The 24,207-nt window shown below is 44.0% G+C and overlaps 1 protein-coding gene across 1 annotated transcript in view; it reads left to right on the top strand.

Annotated features, from left to right (window-relative positions):
- Positions 1-1,346: 1,346 nt before the first annotated feature.
- Positions 1,347-24,207, top strand: part of LOC308687053 (ELAV-like protein 2) — a 48,876-nt gene continuing 26,015 nt past the window's right edge. The window contains exons 1-3 of the mRNA XM_081359272.1: positions 1,347-1,463; positions 11,994-12,180; positions 23,556-23,659. Of these exons, the coding sequence (XP_081215398.1) occupies positions 12,006-12,180; positions 23,556-23,659 (279 nt within the window). The 5' untranslated portion in view covers positions 1,347-1,463; positions 11,994-12,005. The remainder of the gene's footprint in view (positions 1,464-11,993; positions 12,181-23,555; positions 23,660-24,207) is intronic.

The raw sequence follows: 24,207 nt of genomic DNA, 5'->3' as shown, positions 1-24,207 counted from the left end.
ATCATCTTCATGGTTTCCGATGTATGGAATGTATGGATATATGTTTTTCATGATTTTCATATTTAGAAGATGTTGTCCTGTCTGGAATTCACCTCACTTTTAAGACATCATCTCAGGTTTTACTTTCACTTTGAATTTGTTTGTCAAGTTCATTACATCACACTAGAGTATTGTCGAGGGAGAACCTGGTTCCTTTCCTTCTGCCTATGAGAGCTTCTGAATTATTTTGCAGTTTGTGGTTAAAAATGCTGTGTATTTGAGGAGCTCTGGAGGTCTTTAAAAGCGTTACGGCTAGCCCGACTAGCTCAGATAGAGCACGAGACTCTTCCTTGTATTGTTGATCATTCATCATAGATCCATTTTAGATATGGACGAAACATATCTAAAAAAAAATGAGATAAATGTGAATATCATTAACATTTATTTTGGCATTTTGAGTTAACACAGTCAGGACGCAAGCCCGGCTAGCTCTTCTCCCCTTCCCCAAGCAGACTATTGTTCCCCAGCTCATATCAAAGGATCGTCGAGTGAGTCGATGCTCAGGTGAAGATCTCAGGAGACGTGGATCCGGTGGATTCGGACTGGCACAAACTGTGTTGTTTATAGGGTTATTAGTATGGGAGGACATCGGACTGTACCAGACACTTATTTATTGGTAAATTAAGTTAAATAAATAACCTTCAAAGTCTTACAAAGATCATTTTTTTGTTGAATTTAAAAAGTGTAATGATTTGAACTGTTCATTTTGCAATAGGCCTACATTGGTTTTGGTTTTGGTTTTTGGCTTTACTAATATACCCTCAAAAAAAAAAAAGAAGAAAAAAAAAGAAACCTCTAGTATGAATTTCATTTCATTTTTTTGCTAAACTTCTTTTTCATAATGTAAGTAGGCCTAGTAAAACGCGACCATAGTTTTTGGTTCTTGAAAAAGAAATTCAAATATATATGAAGATTATTTCTCATTCAAATAATAAGAAAGCAATTAAATATGTTTCTATATGTGAGTCCTTTCATATATTTACGTTTTTCATATATTACCAAAAAAAAAATATATATATATGTTAAAGTAGTCGCGTAGGCCTACCAGTGTTTCTTTACACTGGTATCACATCGCCACCTACTGGCCTGGCAGAAAAATACCGCGCTTCGTTTCCGCGGATATGTGAACGGCATCGTCGCGTGTGTAGGCCTACGCCAAAAAAAAAAAAAAAAAAAACCCTTTTCCTTTTTAGTAAATGACCCTGAACCCAGTCCTCATCACACCTGATCCGCCGCACCTGCTGGTTCACGCAGGTCCCGCCCTCGCGCTTCACATCGTCCAATAGCGTGTGACGGAATCGTAACGAGACTCCACGATTGGCTCGTTCACATGCCAGTCTTCTTAGAGCCGCAGTTTCCCGCCATCGCCCACCTTACCGTGCTCGCGCTGATCAGTGCACACCGGTGATATAAAGGTTTATCAGGTAATAAAGCGATTTAATCTATTTCTACATTTGGCGGTTATTTTTGATATGATGTTTAAGTGTTTCCTCGCTAAATGAAATATGGTGTTTAATCAGATTTGTTTGTGAGAACTGGCAGTGTTTAATGTTTCATTCGTTAGTTTTATAATGTACGTTTACACTGTATTCTACAGTGACTGCGCGTGTTGATTCTGAGGAAAGCACGAGTTCAGTTCCCCGGTTACCTGTTTATACACCTGAGTTACCTGAGGTTACCTTACCTGTGTAACCGTGTGTGTATCTATCTGATTCATTTAGCCGAGTTAACTCGTGTATCTCTATTCACCCGATGTTTTCCTGTGGTGTATTTATCTGTAGTTCTGGTTGTGGTGAACTCTGAGCAGACGTTAGCCTGGGCGTCTTTACTGCCGATGCTGGAGTTCGTGAAGCTTCGAATCATTTACGAATCTTTCGTTGTGAATCAGTGGCCCTAAACGCGTGTCAAACTCCGTCACGTGACTTCATCAAACGAAGGAACGTCACGTCATACTATTTTGAAGTTTCAGAAAAAGGCGTTTCAAAGCTAAGAGGTTTGAGTCCCATTATTTTGCGTGAATATTAAATTATTAATGGTCTTTTTAGATGTAAGTATGTATGTATGTACGCACACACATAAACTGAGTAGGAGGAGAGAAGGGGCGAAAGTGCCATTATTCAGAAAAACTTAAGAGATCATGTTGTCAGATATATATATAGATATATATAGATATATAGATAGATAGATAGATAGATAATATAGAGAGAGAGAGGTAGAGGTAGCGAGCTCAACCCACAAAAATACTGTGGGAAACACAGAAGGCTATATGATGATCTACAAAAAAATACACATTTAATTATCTTATTATTAAAAAAACATTATTAGGATTTTACCACCTCCGCCTCATTTTGAGCCAGGAAAAACACAGCCCCATTTAAAGCCTTGTTCCATGTGCCCCCACTTAGAAATAATGGAGGGGTCTGAAATTGTCATCGTAGGTGCATGTCCACTGTGAGAGACATAATCTAAAAAAGAAAAAAATCCAGAAATCACAATGTATGATTTTTTAACTATTTATTTGTATGATACAGCTGCAAATAAGTATTTGAACACCTGTCTATCAGCTCCATGATTTCTAAGTGGGAGAACTTGCAAAATAGCAGGATGTTCAAATACTTATTTTCCTCGTGTATATATATATATATATATATATATATATATATATATATAATTATTTTTATTTTAGATTTTTTTATTTTTTGCTGTGGTCAAGAACTCGTAAGTGTGATCGATCAATATCAGGAGGTATTTTGTACAAATGTAACTACTAAAGTATAATTTCAGTTTGAACATAAGTCGCACATTGTCACTTTCGACCCCGTCGATATATATTCATTTTTAATGTTATCGTTATCAGTCTGATGTGAGAATTTGTCCGATATATTAAAGCTGATAAATAATGTATCTCCTTCAGCTGAGACGCTTCAGATGCGCACTGTTCAACATGATGGTTATGAATTGATTGAAATATGTGACCCCATATGTGAAATAAATAATAATATAATATCACTTAAAATAAAATACAGTAAAGTGCAACATCTGTCATATCGGCTACATAACATTATCATGAGAACATTATAATCGTGTGTTTGGCTTTTAATGAGACTTTTGTTTTTGTAATCAGGCTCTCAAAAACGATATAAAAATTTGCATTTAAGGTTATCGGCTTCGAATATAAAGAATTATCATATCAGGCAAAGTTTTCATATTGCTGCATCTCTGCTATTAAACAGAGAGTGTGGCGATCGCTATCGGCTGCTAATCGCTCACGATCACAGCGCACGTCCAGATCTGTGTTCTGATCCAGAGAGAGCCGCTGTACTACAAACTCACAGTTAGGCCTGTCACGATAACAAATTTTGCTGGATGATAAATTGTTGCGATAAACGATAATATTGTCGTTCAAGACCATTTTCATCTAATATAATGATAATGGCATAATAATGCACCTTTTCAAAGATCTATAAACTTTTATTTCTTAAGTCAAGTCAAGTCATCTTCATTTATATAGCGCTTTTAACAATGTAGATTGTCTCAAAGCAGCTTTACAGAGATAAGCGTATAATTTAAGGTAACAGAGATTGTTTCGGCTTTACAGCAGAGTTAAGTTATTTCCATCTAAAGTTAGTTTTAATTGATTCGGTTCCGTCGCAATGATCATTTGTTATTAAATTAGGGGCCGCTAAGACGACACCATTCTCTCTACACAGACTTTAAACGCGAACCTGTGAGAAACGCTGATGGCGTTCACATGCGCATTTAGAATGGGTTCTATAGTTATGTGCGTTTGAAAATACGCGGGTTTGGAATTCCCTACAAGCCAAGCCTAAACAAAATACTTGTCTTTCCTTATAAATTTGATAAGGAATTTTATTTTATTTGTTGCTTTGGGGTAGGACCGCGAGACAAATTTTCCCGACAACGCCTTATCTGTAGAGTGGTAGTGGGATCCTCCATAGGGAGAGACTAGTTGGCACTTCAGCACTGCGTTGTCATCGGTCCAGGTGAAGGTCCTTCATCAGATCTGGATACGGCCTGGATCCGGCAGGCTGCAGGAAAACCTCGGGATAAACACAGACACTAAAATTAGCGTAGATGCCATTCTTCTCATGATGTAACGAGTACATCAGGATTTTTGGGAAGTGTTCCCACAGGGCTCGCAAAATTTCAAAATCGCTGGTAGCCCTTCGGGCAGGCACTCTTCAGATTTTGGTAGCCCGAAATGAATTTGACTAGCCCAGATAAAAAGTAAATTTTATTAATCTAGAATATTGGTTAGGAGTCAAAACAATGAATCAAAAACTTTTTCAAAACACAAAATATCAACAAATATGCATCTGGTTCTAACTGAACTGAAAGGTGTGTGGCCAGTATGGAACATGAATCAGTCTGTGGCTCAGCCCCCAATGAGGGTATGATAAAATAAAAAAGTAACACTTTAGTTTAGGGTCTAATGCTCACTATTAAGTTTCATTAACATGCAGATGGCAGGGTTTTATCATCACGGAGGTCCCGAATGTGAGGTAGGCTAGTGAGGGGGGTTCAGGGGCACCCCCGAGAAAATGTTGATTTCTCTGATCTACATATGTGCATTTTAAGATGTTTTGAGGGCCAAAAAAATTGGATAACAATAGCTTTAAATCTATGTAAGAGGGCAGCTGATTATTTTTCTCTCCTCATCAGCATCACACTCCTATTCTCTTTGTTTTTCTCTTGCTCTGTCTCTTCCCCTCCTAAAGCTGAGCTTTGACTGATATAGGTATATATTAGGTATATACTGATATATTTTCATTTTTGTCTGTCAGTGAAGTAAACTTAGGGTCAACTGATAGGTTGATTTATGAATCATTTTCTCAGACGCATTAATTTACTGAAAGCTACTAGGAAAGCTAGGTAGCCTAACTAAGTTTATTAAATTCATTCACAGTATGTACACATTCATTATTGATCTTATTCCTAATAAAGGGCTTTATAATCAAATAGGTCCTACATTTAAGGTTATTAGGGGGTTCAAATTTTTTATTTCTCTGATATGTCCATTTCAAGACGTTTGAAGGCCAAAAAGGATAAGAAATAGCTTTAAAACAATGTCAGTGGGCAGTAGATTGTGTCAATACCTGCTCTCACTTCTTATCCATCACTCTTTCTTTTTCTCTCAGTCTCCTCATCTTGCCCTGTCTCTTCCCCTCCTAAAGCTGAAGTTTTTTAATTTACTGAAGGCTACAAATTGCATATTAATTCTCAACATGTACACATTCAGTATTAATCTTGTGCCTAACATGAAAACGGATTTGTTAATGCTAATGTCCCCTCACAATGACAGTAAACTAATTATTAGTCACGTTACATAGGCCTATTTTCAGTTCAAAATGGCGAGATTCGACAAAAGTATATTCATTTGTCTGATTAATTTTGTCATTCGTTTTACATTTATGACCTAAAAAAGCTGTCAAATATGAAATGTTTAGTTTAGCTACTTACATCTTATCTCGCACTTGGCCGTAAACTGAAGCGTCGAGTCGCTCTGCTCAAATTCGCGCTCTGCAGCTTCTTGTGAACATAAAGCCCGCCTACTTTGATTTGATTGTTCATCTCAAATATTCTGACATTGACAGACCAATGAGACTCAAATTAACACACACACACACACACACACACACACACACACACACCCCTTTCTGACGTGCGCTCTCTGGCTCTGCTCTGCGCCGCTGCGGATTGAAGATGAAGAACGCGCTGAATCTGATTAAATAACAAAACTGAAGCGAACACTATTTCAGATAGCCCGTCGGGCAGGCTGGTTATGCATTTTGGTAGCCCGACTGGAAAACACAATAGCCCCGGGACGTCGGGCAGGCGATTTTGCGAGCCCTGTCCCGGTTCCGGCTGACCTACTATATGCAGCATAACATTAAATTATAGAAGTCTATAATGTATTATGTGAAAGCTAGGTCAAAGAGATGTGTCTTTAATCTGGCTTTGAACTGACAGAGTGTGTCTGCTTCCCGGACAATGGTAGGAAGACTGTTCCAGAGTTTTGGTGCTAAATAGGAGAAGGATCTGCCGCCAGCAGTCGATTTTGATATTCTAGGTATAATCAACTGGCCGGAGTTTTGAGATCGTAATAGACGTGACGGACTATAATGCGTTAAGAGCTCGCTCAAGTACTGCGGAGCTAAACCATTCAGTGCTTTGTAAGTAATCAGCAATGTTTTAAAATTTATGCGATGTTTAATAGGGAGCCAATGCAGTTTTGACAGAACCGGGCTAATATGGTCATACTTCCTGGTTCTGGTAAGAACTCGAGCTGCTGCGTTTTGGACCAGCTGTAGTTTGTTTATTAAGCGTGCAGGGCAACCACCCAGTAGAGCATTACAGTAATCTAGCCTTGAGCTCATGAACGCATGAACTAATTGTTCCGCATTTGTCAATGAGAGCATATGGCGTAATTTAGATATATTTTTAAGATGGAAAAATGCAGTTTTACAGATGCTAGAAACATGGCTTTCAAATGAAAGATTGGTATCAAAGAGCACACCCAGGTTCCTGACCGACGACAAAGACTTAACAGAGCAGCCATCGAGTGTTAGACAGTATTCTAGGTTATTACGTGAGGAAGTTTTTTGTCCAATAATTAAAAACTCTGTTTTTTCAGAATTTAGAAGTAGGAAATTACAAGTCATCCAATTTTTTATAGGCTATCCGCTATGCATTCCGTTAATTTTGTGAATTGATAAGTTTCGTTAGGTTTTGAAGAAATATAGAGCTGAGTATCGTCAGCATAACAGTGAAAGCTAATGCCATGTTTCCTAATGATATCTCCTAAGGGTAGCATGTACAGAGTGAACAGCAGCGGTCCTAGTACTGAGCCTTGTGGTACGCCATACTTAACCTGTGATCGATGAGACATCTCATCATTTACTGCTACAAACTGATAACGGTCAGATAAGTGTGATTTAAACCATGCTAGTGCATTTCCCGTAATGCCAACATAATGTTCTAATCTATTTAAAAGAACGTTGTGGTCAATGGTGTCAAATGCAGCACTAAGATCGAGTAACACTAATAGCGAGATACAACCACGATCGGATGATAAGAGCAAATCATTTGTGACTCTAACGAGAGCTGTTTCGGTTCTATGGTACGGTCTAAATCCGGACTGGAAATCCTCGCAGATATCATTTCTTTCAAGAAAGGAACACAGTTGTGAAGACACCGCCTTTTCTAATATCTTTGACAGAAAAGGTAGATTCGAGATCGGCCTGTAATTGACTAATTCTGAAGGATCAAGTTGCGTTTTTTTAACAAGCGGTTTAATCATAGCCAGCTTAAAGTTTTTTGGTACGTATCCTAGAGACAAAGACGAATTAATGATATTAAGAAGAGGATCTATGACCTCTGGAAGTATTTCTTTCAGTAGCTTAGTCGGTATAGGGTCTAACATACATGTTGTAGATTTAGATGATTTAATGAGTTTAGTAAATTCTTCCTCTCCTATAGCAACGAATGAATCAAATTTTTCCTCAGGGAGACTACAATGCACTGCCTGATGCGATACTGTAGTAGACGGTTGCATAGTTATAATTTTGTCCCTGATATTATCAATCTTATAAGTGAAGAAGTTCATAAAGTCATTACTGCTGTGTTGCTTGGAAACTTCGGTGCTTGAAGCTTTATTTTTCGTTAGTTTAGCCACCGTTTCAAATAAATACCTAGGATTATGTTTATTTTCTTCTAATAGGGTTGAAAAATAAGCAGATCTAGCAGCTTTTAAAGCCTCTCTGTAAGTAATCGAGCTCTCTTTCCATGAAATGCGAAATACCTCTAGTTTTGTTTTCTTCCAGTTGCGCTCCATTTTTCTGGCTGCTCTCTTAAGGGCCCGAGTGTGCTCGTTGTACCACGGCGTTGGACTATTTTCTTTAATATTCTTTAAGCGCAACGGAGCAACTGTGTCTAAAGTGCTGGAAAAGAGAGAGTTAAACGTTTCTGTTGTAATATCTAGTTCTTCTAAGCTATCTGGGATGCTGAGATGATGAAACTGATTAGGAAGATTATTAATAAAGCAATCTTTAGTAGCAGAAGTGATAGGTCTCACATATTTGTAACACGGAGTCGGCTTTGCAGCCTTGGCTAAATGCAAATTACACGAGACTAGATAATGATCTGAGATGTCATCGCTCTGCTGCAGAATTTCAACGGCATCCACATCTATTCCGCGTGATAATATTAGATCTAGAGTATGATTACGACGATGAGTAGGTCCTGACACGTGTTGTCTAACTCCAATTGAATTTACAATGTCTTTAAATGCCAATCCCAATGCATCTTTTTCATTATCGATGTGTATATTAAAATGACCAACAATTAGTACTTTATCTGCAGTCAATATTAATTCTGATAGAAAGTCCGCAAATTCTTTGATAAAGTCTGCATGGTGCCCTGGTGGCCTGTATACAGTAGCCAGCACAAATCTCAAACGTGATTTATCGTTTACACTATATATTTTTACATTAAGCACCAATGCTTCAAAAGAATTATATTTAAAACTTGATTTCTTAGTGGTATTGAAACTATTACTATAAATTACAGCAACTCCTCCCCCTTTGCGTTTCAGACGAGGCTCATGTTTATAACAGTAATCTTGCGGGGTTGATTCATTTAAAGTAATGTAATTGTTTGGTTTTAGCCAGGTTTCTGTCAAACACAGCACATCTAGGTTATTATCTGAAATCATATCGTTAACAACGAGTGCTTTTGAAGTAAGCGATCGAATATTCAGCAACCCAAGCTTTAGCATTTGCTCTTCTGTATTATAGCTGTTTTTTATTTGTTGAACATCAATTAAATTTTTAACCTTAGTTGGGTTGAAACGTTTTTTGGATTTCCAAGTTCGGGAAAAAGACACAGTCTCTATATGATGATAGCTAGGTGAAAGAGGCTCTATGTGATGGGATTTATCTGACCTTGGTGACGAGAGGCCGCTAGCAGACAGTCGGTTTAGCCAGTCTGTCTGCTTCCTGACCTGAGCCCCAGATTGTCATGTTTGAGCTCTAAGACTATGAGCCATATTACTAGAGAGAAGAGCAGCACCATCCCAGGAGGGATGAATACCATCTCTTTTCAACAGGTCAGGTTTGCCCCAAAAACTTTTCCAATTGTCTATGAATTCTATATTATTAAGCGGACACCACTTAGACAGCCAACCGTTAAGCGAACACAATCTACTAACTATCTCATCACTCCTGCGAACAGGAAGGGGGCCAGAGCAAATTACAGTCCTTGACATCGTACTTGCAAGTTCACACACCTCTTTAATATTAATTTTGGTGATCTCCGACTGGCGGAGTCGAACATCATTAGTGCCGACATGAATAATGATCTTAGAGAATTTACGATTAGCATTAGCCAGCACTTTTAAATTTGCTTTGATGTCAGGCGCTCTGGCTCCCGGCAAACATGTGACTATGGTGGTTGGTGTCTCTATTTTCACGTTCCGTGTAATAGAATCGCCAATAACTAGGGCACAATCATTCTCAGTGGGTGTTTCACTGAGCGGGGCAAATCGATTTGTTATGGTAATCGGAACGGAAGAGTGGTTTTTAGATCCGCGACTAGAGCGATCCCTCACTGTCACCCATTTGCCCGGCTGCACAGGCTCTACTTCAGCCAGAACCGACTCATGTAAAGAGTTCACTATGCTATGCGCATCCAAAACATCTAAAGCACTAGCACTCTTACTATCCTCAATTAAAGTTTAGATGCGTGTTTCTAATTCTGAAATCTTCTGTCAACCTAACTGTCTCCTTACATTTATCACATATAAATCCTATATTGTCGACAGAGAAGCCTATACTAAACATGTGACATGAAGTGCAGGTGACAATAACAGGACAAGACATTACTCACCGTGTTTGTTGACTGATTCTTACTCACCTGAGCTTTTTATGAACTCAAAGGCGCGGACGCGCGAGAGAAAAATAAATAAATAAAATAGCTGAGCGCACGGGTGGCGCGTTAACAGGCTAGCGAATTACTAGCGTTTTGTGCTAGTAGTACTAATAACAAAAGCTAGCGATGTCAGGTTAATCTGAGATGTTGGGTAAAATGTAGTAGTATAAACAACTAGAAATGGTAGTAAAATGATGGTTCAAAACAAAGAAATATATGGCTAAGACGGAGCTTATCGCACCGAATCAAACAAACACACTCACAGCAGACGCGAGGTATTTCTTAAGAATATTAAACATTGAAAAAGGAAAACATTTTAAATATCCACAAAAAGTGAACAAACAAACAACCAAAAACTATAAAAGCAATGGACTCTCAGTGTCTGTTAACAAAAAAAATTCACTTGAATAAATACCAAAAACAATAAATAAAATGGATGTAAAAAAAAATTGCACTTTAAAAAAATATTAAACATTAGGCTCAGACATAAATAGTGATACATTCCATAACAGGCAAAACTGCTGGTTAGGACCTTTGTAAACAAATAAAAAATAAAAAAGCTTCAACGGGCCATATCACACCATTTTGCAGTGTCCTCCTGTTACTTTGTCGACTAAATAAACTCCCGAGTGATTATGTAACTTACTGTCGGGAAGACGGAGACACACTTTATTGCGTGTATATGCTACGCACTGGAAATACTTGGTTAGGATTAGGGGCGTGCGTAGGCTATTAGGCTACATGCCATAAAGTGCGTATCATATGCACGCAAAAACTATTTTTGCCATATAAATGGCATGAGAAATAACATTCGTTGTATAGATACGCATTTTCATGAGATCGGGCTCACTGTCGCATTTGGCTTTGAAACCAATTCCATCTTTTTCTTTTTTTTTTTCTCCAACTCACAACTAGCGTCTTCTCTCTCTCCCGGAAGTCACCGCAGGCAGTCCCGCCGCGCTGTCCCACACAAAGACCATGTGATGACAAGCGCCGTGGCGCCGCCTCCCCACACAAAGACCATGTGATGACAAGCGCCGTGGCGCCGCCTCCCCACACAAAGACCATGTGATGACAAGCGCCGTGGTGCCGCCTCCCCACACAAAGACCATGCAACTGACAAGAGGGTTCCCTCCTCCTATACGCTAAGGAACCGAGAGTGGTCATCCAGTCTATTTGGTAGAGTGAGAGAGAGACGAGGAAAACAAACAAGCATGCAAATGGAATTATCGCGGACAGAAAGCTCATTTATCGAGCTAATTTTTTTTATCATGCGATTAATTGATTTATTGACTATCGCGACAGGCCTACTCACAGTATCAATATTTCTGTCTTACAATCATTCATATTATAGCAGAAGTACTGGGATAAAAGTCTGTAGTTCAGATATAAACACTGATGTCTACAGTAACGATCAAAAACACCAAATCAACTTTTGAAAGAAACTTGATGCTTCAAATAAAGATTGTATCATGTATCATGCTTCATAGAGCCGTTTAATGCAACCAAAAACCTGTTTTCATCATTTTAATTAAAGCTAATAACTGAAATCTTAATGGGAGTTTTGTGGCATTGAGGCTAGTTTGTATGTTTTACATTCATATTTATGTTATTGTCCTTTATTAAACAATTATCTTTAGCTGGGTCAAAAATAATGCTCTTTCTGATTAATCGTCGTGATCTTCGTTTGAATTTTTTAAAATCTCAACTTTGGTCTTTTATTGTCAGTGTTTTCTGGCGAATCGACGGCTTAAGAAATCATGTTTTACAGTGTGAAGCGAAGGTATTGAGCCGTGACATAACCCTCCTCACACACTCTCCTGTTATTCACACACTCTCCTGTTGGTCATTTTAAAACGAATAGTTTCGCATTTCACAACTTGTTTTTTGCTGAAAATCATCTCTGATTGAGTTCTCTAATATTGTTTCTCCGATCTTCAAACGTGGTGCGCGACGAGGTAATGTTTGAAGGGTTAATCTGATGTCACTTCCTGTTTTGGCCACAGGTGACCGTCGCCATGGAGTGTGTGAGGGTGTGTGACGAGTCGATCTGCACGTCACCCGTAGACGACAGCAAGACCAACCTGATCGTGAACTACCTGCCGCAGAACATGTCGCCGGACGAGCTGAAGAGTCTGTTCGGCAGCATCGGCGACATCGAGTCCTGCAAGATTGTGCGGGACAAGATCACTGGTGCGTCTCATCGCTCACATCCCAGCTTTAACACACCGCAGCTCTAACACACACCGCAGCTTTAACACACGCCGCAGCTTTAACACACACACCGCAGCTTTAACACACACACCGCAGCTTTAACACACGCCGCAGCTTTAACACACACACCGCAGCTTTAACACACACACCGCAGCTTTAACACACGCCGCAGCTCTAACACACACCCCAGCTTTATCACACGCCGCAGCTCTAACACACACCCCAGCTTTATCACACGCCGCAGCTCTAACACACACCGCAGCTGTAACACACACCTCAGCTGTAACACACGCCACAGCTGTAACACACACCTCAGCTGTAACACACGCCGCAGCTGTAACACACGCCGCAGCTGTAACACACGCCGCAGCTGTAACACACACCCCAGCTTTATCACACGCCGCAGCTCTAACACACACCCCAGCTTTATCACACGCCGCAGCTCTAACACACACCGCAGCTGTAACACACACCTCAGCTGTAACACACGCCGCAGCTGTAACACACGCCTCAGCTGTAACACACGCCGCAGCTGTAACACACGCCGCAGCTGTAACACGCCTCAGCTGTAACACACGCCTCAGCTGTAACACACGCCGCAGCTGTAACACACACCTCAGCTGTAACACACGCCGCAGCTGTAACACACACCTCAGCTGTAACACACGCCGCAGCTGTAACACACGCCTCAGCTGTAACACACGCCTCAGCTGTAACACACGCCGCAGCTGTAACACACGCCGCAGCTGTAACACACGCCTCAGCTGTAACACACGCCGCAGCTGTAACACACGCCACAGCTGTAACACACACCTCAGCTGTAACACACGCCGCAGCTGTAACACACGCCGCAGCTGTAACACACGCCGCAGCTGTAACACACGCCGCAGCTGTAACACACGCCTCAGCTGTAACACACGCCTCAGCTGTAACACACGCCTCAGCTGTAACACACGCCGCAGCTGTAACACACGCCGCAGCTGTAACACACGCCGCAGCTGTAACACACGCCTCAGCTGTAACACACGCCACAGCTGTAACGCACGCCGCAGCTCTAACGCACGCCTCAGCTGTAACGCACGCCGCAGCTGTAACACACGCCGCAGCTGTAACACACGCCGCAGCTGTAACACACGCCGCAGCTGTAACACACGCCGCAGCTGTAACACACGCCGCAGCTGTAACACACGCCGCAGCTGTAACACACGCCGCAGCTGTAACACACGCCGCAGCTGTAACACACGCCGCAGCTGTAACACACGCCGCAGCTCTAACACACGCCACAGCTCTAACGCACGCCTCAGCTCTAACGCACGCCGCAGCTGTAACACACACCACAGCGTTAACGCACGCCGCAGCTGTAACACACGCCGCAGCTGTAACACACGCCGCAGCTGTAACACACGCCGCAGCTGTAACACACGCCGCAGCTGTAACACACGCCGCAGCTCTAACGCACACCGCAGCTCTAACGCACGCCACAGCTCTAACGCACGCCTCAGCTCTAACGCACGCCGCAGCTGTAACACACACCACAGCGTTAACGCACGCCGCAGCTGTAACGCACGCCACAGCTGTAACGCACGCCGCAGCTTTAACGCACGCCGCAGCTCTAACGCACGCCGCAGCTCTAACGCACGCCGCAGCTCTAACGCACGCCGCAGCTCTAACGCACGCCGCAGCTCTAACACACGCCGCAGCTCTAACACACGCCGCAGCTGTAACACACGCCACAGCTGTAACACACGCCTCAGCTGTAACACACACCGCAGCTCTAACGCACGCCACAGCTCTAACGCACGCCTCAGCTTTAACGCACGCCGCAGCTGTAACACACGCCGCAGCTGTACCACACACCACAGCTTTAACACACACCGCAGCTCTAACGCACGCCACAGCTCTAACGCACGCCTCAGCTTTAACGCACGCCGCAGCTGTAACACACACCACAGCTTTAACGCACGCCGCAGCTGTAACACACACCACAGCTTTAACGCACGCCGCAGCTGTAACACACACCACAGCTTTAACACACACCGCAGCTCTAACGCACGCCTCAGCTCTAACCCACGCCGCAGCTCTCACACGCCTCAGCTCTAACACACACCTCAGCTCTAACACACGCCGCAGCTGTAACACACGCCGCAGCTGTAACACACACCACAGCTCTAACGCACGCCGCAGCTCTAACGCACGCCGCAGCTCTAACGCACGCCGCAGCTCTAAAACACGCCGCAGCTGTAACACACGCCGCAGCTGTAACACACGCCGCAGCTGTAACACACGCCGCAGCTGTAACGCACACCGCAGCTGTAACGCACCCCGCAGCTGTAACGCACGCCACAGTTGTAACGCACGCCGCAGCTGTAACGCACGCCACAGCTCTAACGCACGCCTCAGCTGTAACACACGTCGCAGCTGTAACACACGCCTCAGCTCTAACACACGCCGCAGCTGTAACACACGCCGCAGCTGTAACACACGCCGCAGCTGTAACGCACGCCACAGCTCTAACGCACGCCGCAGCTGTAACACGCCGCAGCTTTAACGCACGCCGCAGCTGTAACACACACCACAGCTCTAACGCACGCCGCAGCTCTAACGCACGCCGCAGCTCTAACGCACGCCGCAGCTCTAACACACGCCGCAGCTCTAACACACGCCACAGCTGTAACGCACGCCGCAGCTCTAACACACGCCGCAGCTGTAACACACGCCGCAGCTGTAACACACGCCGCAGCTGTAACACACGCCGCAGCTGTAACACACGCCGCAGCTGTAACACACGCCGCAGCTGTAACGCACGCCTTAGCTCTAACCCACGCCGCAGCTCTAACGCACGCCGCAGCTTTAACGCACGCCGCAGCTCTAACGCACGCCGCAGCTCTAACACACGCCACAGCTGTAACGCACGCCGCAGCTCTAACACACGCCGCAGCTGTAACACACGCCGCAGCTGTAACACACGCCGCAGCTGTAACACACGCCGCAGCTGTAACACACGCCGCAGCTGTAACACACGCCGCAGCTGTAACGCACGCCTTAGCTCTAACGCACGCCGCAGCTCTAACGCACGCCGCAGCTTTAACGCACGCCGCAGCTCTAACGCACGCCGCAGCTCTAACGCACGCCGCAGCTCTAACGCACGCCGCAGCTCTAACGCACGCCGCAGCTCTAACACACGCCGCAGCTCTAACACACGCCGCAGCTGTAACACACGCCACAGCTGTAACACACGCCTCAGCTGTAACACACACCGCAGCTCTAACGCACGCCACAGCTCTAACGCACGCCTCAGCTTTAACGCACGCCGCAGCTGTAACACACGCCGCAGCTGTACCACACACCACAGCTTTAACACACACCGCAGCTCTAACGCACGCCACAGCTCTAACGCACGCCTCAGCTTTAACGCACGCCGCAGCTGTAACACACACCACAGCTTTAACGCACGCCGCAGCTGTAACACACACCACAGCTTTAACGCACGCCGCAGCTGTAACACACACCACAGCTTTAACACACACCGCAGCTCTAACGCACGCCTCAGCTCTAACCCACGCCGCAGCTCTCACACGCCTCAGCTCTAACACACACCTCAGCTCTAACACACGCCGCAGCTGTAACGCACGCCGCAGCTGTAACACACACCACAGCTCTAACGCACGCCGCAGCTCTAACGCACGCCGCAGCTCTAACGCACGCCGCAGCTCTAAAACACGCCGCAGCTCTAAAACACGCCGCAGCTGTAACACACGCCGCAGCTGTAACACACGCCGCAGCTGTAACGCACACCGCAGCTGTAACGCACCCCGCAGCTGTAACGCACGCCACAGTTGTAACGCACGCCGCAGCTGTAACGCACGCCACAGCTCTAACGCACGCCTCAGCTGTAACACACGTCGCAGCTGTAACACACGCCTCAGCTCTAACACACGCCGCAGCTGTAACACACGCCGCAGCTGTAACACACGCCGCAGCTGTAACGCACGCCACAGCTCTAACGCACGCCGCAGCTGTAACACGCCGCAGCTTTAACGCACGCCGCAGCTGTAACACACACCACAGCTCTAACGCACGCCGCAGCTCTAACGCACGCCGCAGCTCTAACGCACGCCGCAGCTCTAACACACGCCGCAGCTCTAACACACGCCACAGCTGTAACGCACGCCGCAGCTCTAACACACGCCGCAGCTGTAACACACGCCGCAGCTGTAACACACGCCGCAGCTGTAACACACGCCGCAGCTGTAACACACGCCGCAGCTGTAACACACGCCGCAGCTGTAACACACGCCGCAGCTGTAACACACGCCACAGCTGTAACGCACACCGCAGCTCTAACGCACGCCACAGCTCTAACGCACGCCTCAGCTCTAACGCACGCCGCAGCTGTAACACACGCCGCAGCTGTAACACACACCACAGCGTTAACGCACGCCACAGCTGTAACGCACGCCGCAGCTCTAACACACGCCGCAGCTCTAACACACGCCGCAGCTGTAACACACGCCACAGCTGTAACACACACCGCAGCTCTAACGCACGCAACAGCTCTAACGCACGCCTCAGCTTTAACGCACGCCGCAGCTGTACCACACACCACAGCTTTAACACACACCGCAGCTCTAACGCACGCCACAGCTCTAACGCACGCCTCAGCTTTAACGCACGCCGCAGCTGTAACACACACCACAGCTTTAACGCACGCCGCAGCTGTAACACACACCACAGCTTTAACGCACGCCACAGCTGTAACACACACCACAACTTTAACACACACCGCAGCTCTAGCGCACGCCTCAGCTCTAACCCACGCCGCAGCTCTCACACGCCTCAGCTCTAACACACACCTCAGCTGTAACACGCCGCAGCTGTAACACACGCCGCAGCTGTAACACACACCTCAGCTCTAACACACGCCGCAGCTGTAACACACGCCGCAGCTGTAACACACGCCGCAGCTGTAACGCACGCCACAGCTCTAACACACGCCGCAGCTCTCACACACCACAGCTTTAACACACACCGCAGCTCTAACGCACGCCACAGCTCTAACGCACGCCGCAGCTCTCACACGCCGCAGCTGTAACGCACGCCTCAGCTCTAACGCACGCCTCAGCTCTAACCCACGCCGCAGCTCTCACACGCCGCAGCTGTAACACACGCCGCAGCTGTAACACACGCCGCAGCTGTAACACACGCCGCAGCTGTAACGCACGCCACAGCTGTAACGCACGCCACAGCTGTAACGCACGCCTTAGCTCTAACCCACGCCGCAGTTCCCACACGCCGCAGCTGTAACACACCCCTCAGCTTTAACACAAGCACGACCCGAAGTGCTGCTCGATACACGTCAGACACAATAGAAAGACAATACAATCTACAGTAGATCGTTTATGCCTGGTTAAAAGATATTGTTTAACAACCTGCTATTGTTGATGTTATGAGCTATAATGAAGCTATGAGCTATATTGAAGCTATGAGCTATAATAGAGCTAGAGCTATAATAGAGCTAGAGCTATAATAGAGCTAGAGCTATAATAGAGCTAGAGCTATAATAGAGCTATAATAGAGCTAGAGCTATAATAAAGCTAGAGCTATAATAGAGCTAGAGCTATAATAGAGCTAGAGCTATAATAGAGCTATGAGCTATAATGAGGCTATGAGCTATAATGAGGCTATGAGCTATAATAGAGCTAGAGCTATAATAGAGCTATAATAGAGCTAGAGCTATAATAGAGCTAGAGCTATAATAGAGCTAGAGCTATAATAGAGCTAGAGCTATAATAGAGCTAGAGCTATAATAGAGCTATAATAGAGCTAGAGCTATAATAAAGCTAGAGCTATAATAGAGCTAGAGCTATAATAGAGCTATGAGCTATAATGAGGCTATGAGCTATAATGAGGCTATGAGCTATAATAGAGCTATAATAGAGCTAGAGCTATAATAGAGCTATGAGCTATAATAGAGCTATGAGCTCTCACACGCCGCAGCTGTAACGCACGCCTCAGCTCTAACCCACGCCGCAGCTCTCACACGCCGCAGCTGTAACACACACCTCAGCTGTAACACACGCCGCAGCTGTAACGCACGCCGCAGCTCTAACACACACCTCAGCTCTAACACACGCCGCAGTTCCCACACGCCGCAGCTGTAACACACCCCTCAGCTTTAACACAAGCACGACCCGAAGTGCTGCTCGATACACGTCAGACACAATAGAAAGACAATACAATCTACAGTAGATCGGTTATGCCTGGTTAAAAGATATTGTTTAACAACCTGCTATTGTTGATGTTATGAGCTATAATGAAGCTATGAGCTATAATGAAGCTATGAGCTATAATAGAGCTAGAGCTATAATAGAGCTAGAGCTATAATAGAGCTAGAGCTATAATAGAGCTAGAGCTATAATAGAGCTATAATAGAGCTAGAGCTATAATAAAGCTAGAGCTATAATAGAGCTAGAGCTATAATAGAGCTAGAGCTATAATAGAGCTATGAGCTATAATGAGGCTATGAGCTATAATGAGGCTATGAGCTATAATAGAGCTAGAGCTATAATAGAGCTATAATAGAGCTAGAGCTATAATAGAGCTAGAGCTATAATAGAGCTAGAGCTATAATAGAGCTATAATAGAGCTAGAGCTATAATAAAGCTAGAGCTATAATAGAGCTAGAGCTATAATAGAGCTATGAGCTATAATGAGGCTATGAGCTATAATGAGGCTATGAGCTATAATAGAGCTATAATAGAGCTAGAGCTATAATAGAGCTAGAGCTATAATAGAGCTATGAGCTATAATAGAGCTATGAGCTCTCACACGCCGCAGCTGTAACACACACCACAGCTTTAACGCACGCCACAGCTGTAACACACACCACAGCTTTAACACACACCGCAGCTCTAGCGCACGCCTCAGCTCTAACCCACGCCGCAGCTCTCACACGCCTCAGCTCTAACACACACCTCAGCTGTAACACGCCGCAGCTGTAACACACGCCGCAGCTGTAACGCACGCCTCAGCTCTCACACGCCTCAGCTCTAACACACACCTCAGCTCTAACACACGCCGCAGCTGTAACACACGCCGCAGCTGTAACACACGCCGCAGCTGTAACGCACGCCACAGCTCTAACGCACGCCGCAGCTCTCACACGCCGCAGCTGTAACGCACGCCTCAGCTCTAACGCACGCCTCAGCTCTAACCCACGCCGCAGCTCTCACACGCCGCAGCTGTAACACACGCCGCAGCTGTAACACACGCCGCAGCTGTAACGCACGCCGCAGCTGTAACGCACGCCACAGCTGTAACGCACGCCACAGCTGTAACGCACGCCTTAGCTCTAACCCACGCCGCAGTTCCCACACGCCGCAGCTGTAACACACCCCTCAGCTTTAACACAAGCACGACCCGAAGTGCTGCTCGATACACGTCAGACACAATAGAAAGACAATACAATCTACAGTAGATCGTTTATGCCTGGTTAAAAGATATTGTTTAACAACCTGCTATTGTTGATGTTATGAGCTATAATGAAGCTATGAGCTATATTGAAGCTATGAGCTATAATAGAGCTAGAGCTATAATAGAGCTAGAGCTATAATAGAGCTAGAGCTATAATAGAGCTATAATAGAGCTAGAGCTATAATAGAGCTAGAGCTATAATAGAGCTAGAGCTATAATAGAGCTAGAGCTATAATAGAGCTATGAGCTATAATGAGGCTATGAGCTATAATGAGGCTATGAGCTATAATAGAGCTAGAGCTATAATAGAGCTATAATAGAGCTAGAGCTATAATAGAGCTAGAGCTATAATAGAGCTAGAGCTATAATAGAGCTATAATAGAGCTAGAGCTATAATAAAGCTAGAGCTATAATAGAGCTAGAGCTATAATAGAGCTATGAGCTATAATGAGGCTATGAGCTATAATGAGGCTATGAGCTATAATAGAGCTATAATAGAGCTAGAGCTATAATAGAGCTAGAGCTATAATAGAGCTATGAGCTATAATAGAGCTATGAGCTCTCACACGCCGCAGCTGTAACGCACGCCTCAGCTCTAACCCACGCCGCAGCTCTCACACGCCGCAGCTGTAACACACACCTCAGCTGTAACACACGCCGCAGCTGTAACGCACGCCGCAGCTGTAACGCACGCCACAGCTGTAACGCACGCCTCAGCTCTAACCCACGCCGCAGTTCCCACACGCCGCAGCTCTAACACACACCTCAGCTCTAACACACGCCGCAGTTCCCACACGCCGCAGCTGTAACACACCCCTCAGCTTTAACACAAGCACGACCCGAAGTGCTGCTCGATACACGTCAGACACAATAGAAAGACAATACAATCTACAGTAGATCGGTTATGCCTGGTTAAAAGATATTGTTTAACAACCTGCTATTGTTGATGTTATGAGCTATAATGAAGCTATGAGCTATATTGAAGCTATGAGCTATAATAGAGCTAGAGCTATAATAGAGCTAGAGCTATAATAGAGCTAGAGCTATAATAGAGCTAGAGCTATAATAGAGCTAGAGCTATAATAGAGCTAGAGCTATAATAGAGCTAGAGCTATAATAGAGCTAGAGCTATAATAGAGCTAGAGCTATAATAAAGCTAGAGCTATAATAGAGCTAGAGCTATAATAGAGCTATGAGCTATAATGAGGCTATGAGCTATAATGAGGCTATGAGCTATAATAGAGCTAGAGCTATAATAGAGCTATAATAGAGCTAGAGCTATAATAGAGCTAGAGCTATAATAGAGCTAGAGCTATAATAGAGCTATAATAGAGCTAGAGCTATAATAAAGCTAGAGCTATAATAGAGCTATGAGCTATAATGAGGCTATGAGCTATAATGAGGCTATGAGCTATAATAGAGCTATAATAGAGCTAGAGCTATAATAGAGCTAGAGCTATAATAGAGCTATGAGCTATAATAGAGCTATGAGCTCTCACACGCCGCAGCTGTAACACACACCTCAGCTTTAACACAAGCACGACCCGAAGTGCTGCTCGATACACGTCAGACACAATAGAAAGACAATACAATCTACAGTAGATCAGTTATGCCTGGTTAAAAGATATTGTTTAACAACCTGCTATTGTTGATGTTATGAGCTATAATGAAGCTATGAGCTATAATGAAGCTATGAGCTATAATAGAGCTAGAGCTATAATAGAGCTAGAGCTATAATAGAGCTAGAGCTATAATAGAGCTAGAGCTATAATAAAGCTAGAGCTATAATAGAGCTAGAGCTATAATAGAGCTATGAGCTATAATGAAGCTATGAGCTATAATGAGGCTATGAGCTATAATGAGGCTATGAGCTATAATAGAGCTAGAGCTATAATAGAGCTATAATAGAGCTAGAGCTATAATAGAGCTAGAGCTATAATAGAGCTAGAGCTATAATAGAGCTATGAGCTATAATAGAGCTAGAGCTATAATAGAGCTATAATAGAGCTATAATAGAGCTAGATCTATAATAGAGCTAGAGCTATAATAGAGCTAGAGCTATAATAGAGCTAGAGCTATAATAGAGCTAGAGCTATAATAGAGCTAGAGCTATAATAGAGCTAGAGCTATAATAGAGCTAGAGCTATAATAGAGCTAGAGCTATAATAGAGCTAGAGCTATAATAGAGCTAGAGCTATAATAGAGCTATAATAGAGCTAGAGCTATAATAGAGCTAGAGCTATAATAGAGCTAGAGCTATAATAGAGCTAGAGCTATAATAGAGCTAGAGCTATAATAGAGCTAGAGCTATAATAGAGCTAGAGCTATAATAGAGCTAGAGCTATAATAGAGCTAGAGCTATAATAGAGCTAGAGCTATAATAGAGCTAGAGCTATAATAGAGCTATAATAGAGCAAGAGCTATAATAGAGCTAGAGCTATAATAGAGCTAGAGCTATAGTAGAGCTAGAGCTATAATAGAGCTAGAGCTATAATAGAGCTAGAGCTATAATAGAGCTAGAGCTATAATAGAGCTAGAGCTATAATAGAGCTAGAGCTATAATAGAGCTAGAGCTATAATAGAGCTATAATAGAGCAAGAGCTATAATAGAGCTAGAGCTATAGTAGAGCTAGAGCTATAGTAGAGCTAGAGCTATAATAGAGCTAGAGCTATAATAGAGCTAGAGCTATAATAGAGCTAGAGCTATAATAGAGCTAGAGCTATAATAGAGCTAGAGCTATAATAGAGCTAGAGCTATAATAGAGCTATAATAGAGCAAGAGCTATAATAGAGCTAGAGCTATAATAGAGCTAGAGCTTTAATAGAGCTAGAGCTATAATAGAGCTAGAGCTATAATAGAGCTAGAATAATAGAGCTAGAGCTATAATAGAGCTATGAGCTATAATAGAGCTATAATAGAATTAGACCTATAATAGACCTATAATAGAGCTATGATAGAGCTAGAGCTATAGAATAGAGCTATAGAATAGAGCTATAATGGAGCTATGAGCTATAATGGAGCTATGAGCTATAATAGAGCTGTAATAAAGCTATAATAGAGCTAGAGCTATAATGAAGCTATGAGCTATAATAGAACTAAAGCTAGAATAGAGCTAGAGCTATAATAGAGCTATAATAGAGCTAGAGCTATAATAGAGCTAGAGCTATAATAGAGCTATAGTAGAGCTAGAGCTATAATAGAGCTAGAGCTATAATAGAGCTAGAGCTATAATAGAGCTAGAGCTATAATAGAGCTAGAGCTATAATAGAGCTAGAGCTATAATAGAGCTAGAGCTATAATAGAGCTAGAGCTATAATAGAGCTATAGTAGAGCTAGAGCTATAATAGAGCTAGAGCTATAATAGAGCTATAGTAGAGCTAGAGCTATAGTAGAGCTAGAGCTATAATAGAGCTATAGTAGAGCTAGAGCTATAATAGAGCTAGAGCTATAATAGAGCTATAGTAGAGCTAGAGCTATAGTAGAGCTAGAGCTATAATAGAGCTAGAGCTATAATAGAGCTAGAGCTATAATAGAGCTATAGTAGAGCTAGAGCTATAGTAGAGCTAGAGCTATAATAGAGCTAGAGCTATGAAGCTATGAGCTATAATAGAACTAGAGCTATAATAGAGCTAGAGCTATAATAGAGTTATAATAGAACTAGAGCTATAATAGAGCTAGAGCTATAATAGAGCTATAATAGAACTAGAGCTATAATAAAGCTAGAGCTATAATAGAGCTATAATAGAGCTTGAACTGCTTTTTACAGAAAATTGGACTTCGGCGCAAATACACACAAATATGTCAGAGTGCCAGTCTTGGCGAGTGTTTGTGTAGAAATAGTCCATTCTGTGTGTGTGTGTGTGTGTGTGTGTGTGTGTAGGTCAGAGTCTGGGTTACGGGTTTGTGAACTATGTGGAGCCCAAAGATGCAGAAAAAGCCATAAGTATTTTAAATGGACTCAAACTGCAGGCCAAAACCATCAAGGTAAGACCCGTCCCTCTGTCTCACACACACGTGCCCATCCCAGGTGTGTGTGTGTGTGTGTGTGTGTGTTGTCCAGGTGCCCGTCCCAGTTAGTGAGTGTGTGTGTTGCCCAGGTGCCCGTCCCAGTTAGTGAGTGTGTGTGTGTGTGTGTGTGTGTGTGTGTTGTCCAGGTGCCCGTCCCAGTTAGTGAGTGTGTGTGTTGCCCAGGTGCCCGTCCCAGTTAGTGAGTGTGTGTGTGTGTGTGTGTGTTGCCCAGGTGCCCGTCCCAGTTAGTGTGAGTGTGTGTGTGTGTTGCCCAGGTGCCCGTCCCAGTTAGTGTGAGTGTGTGTGTGTGTTGCCCAGGTGCCCGTCCCAGTTAGTGAGTGAGTGTGTGTGTTGCCCAGGTGCCCGTCCCAGTTAGTGTGAGTGTGTGTGTGTGTTGCCCAGGTGCCCGTCCCAGTTAGTGTGAGTGTGTGTGTGTGTTGCCCAGGTGCCCGTCCCAGTTAGTGAGTGTGTGTGTGTGTGTGTTGCCCAGGTGCCCGTCCCAGTTAGTGTGAGTGTGTGTGTGT

This window comes from Scardinius erythrophthalmus (assembly GCF_964197995.2).
Source record: "Scardinius erythrophthalmus genome assembly, chromosome: 2".
NCBI lineage: Eukaryota > Metazoa > Chordata > Actinopteri > Cypriniformes > Leuciscidae > Scardinius > Scardinius erythrophthalmus.
The sequence above is the reverse complement of the archived record's forward strand: the minus strand, read 5'-3'. Positions and strand labels throughout refer to the sequence as shown.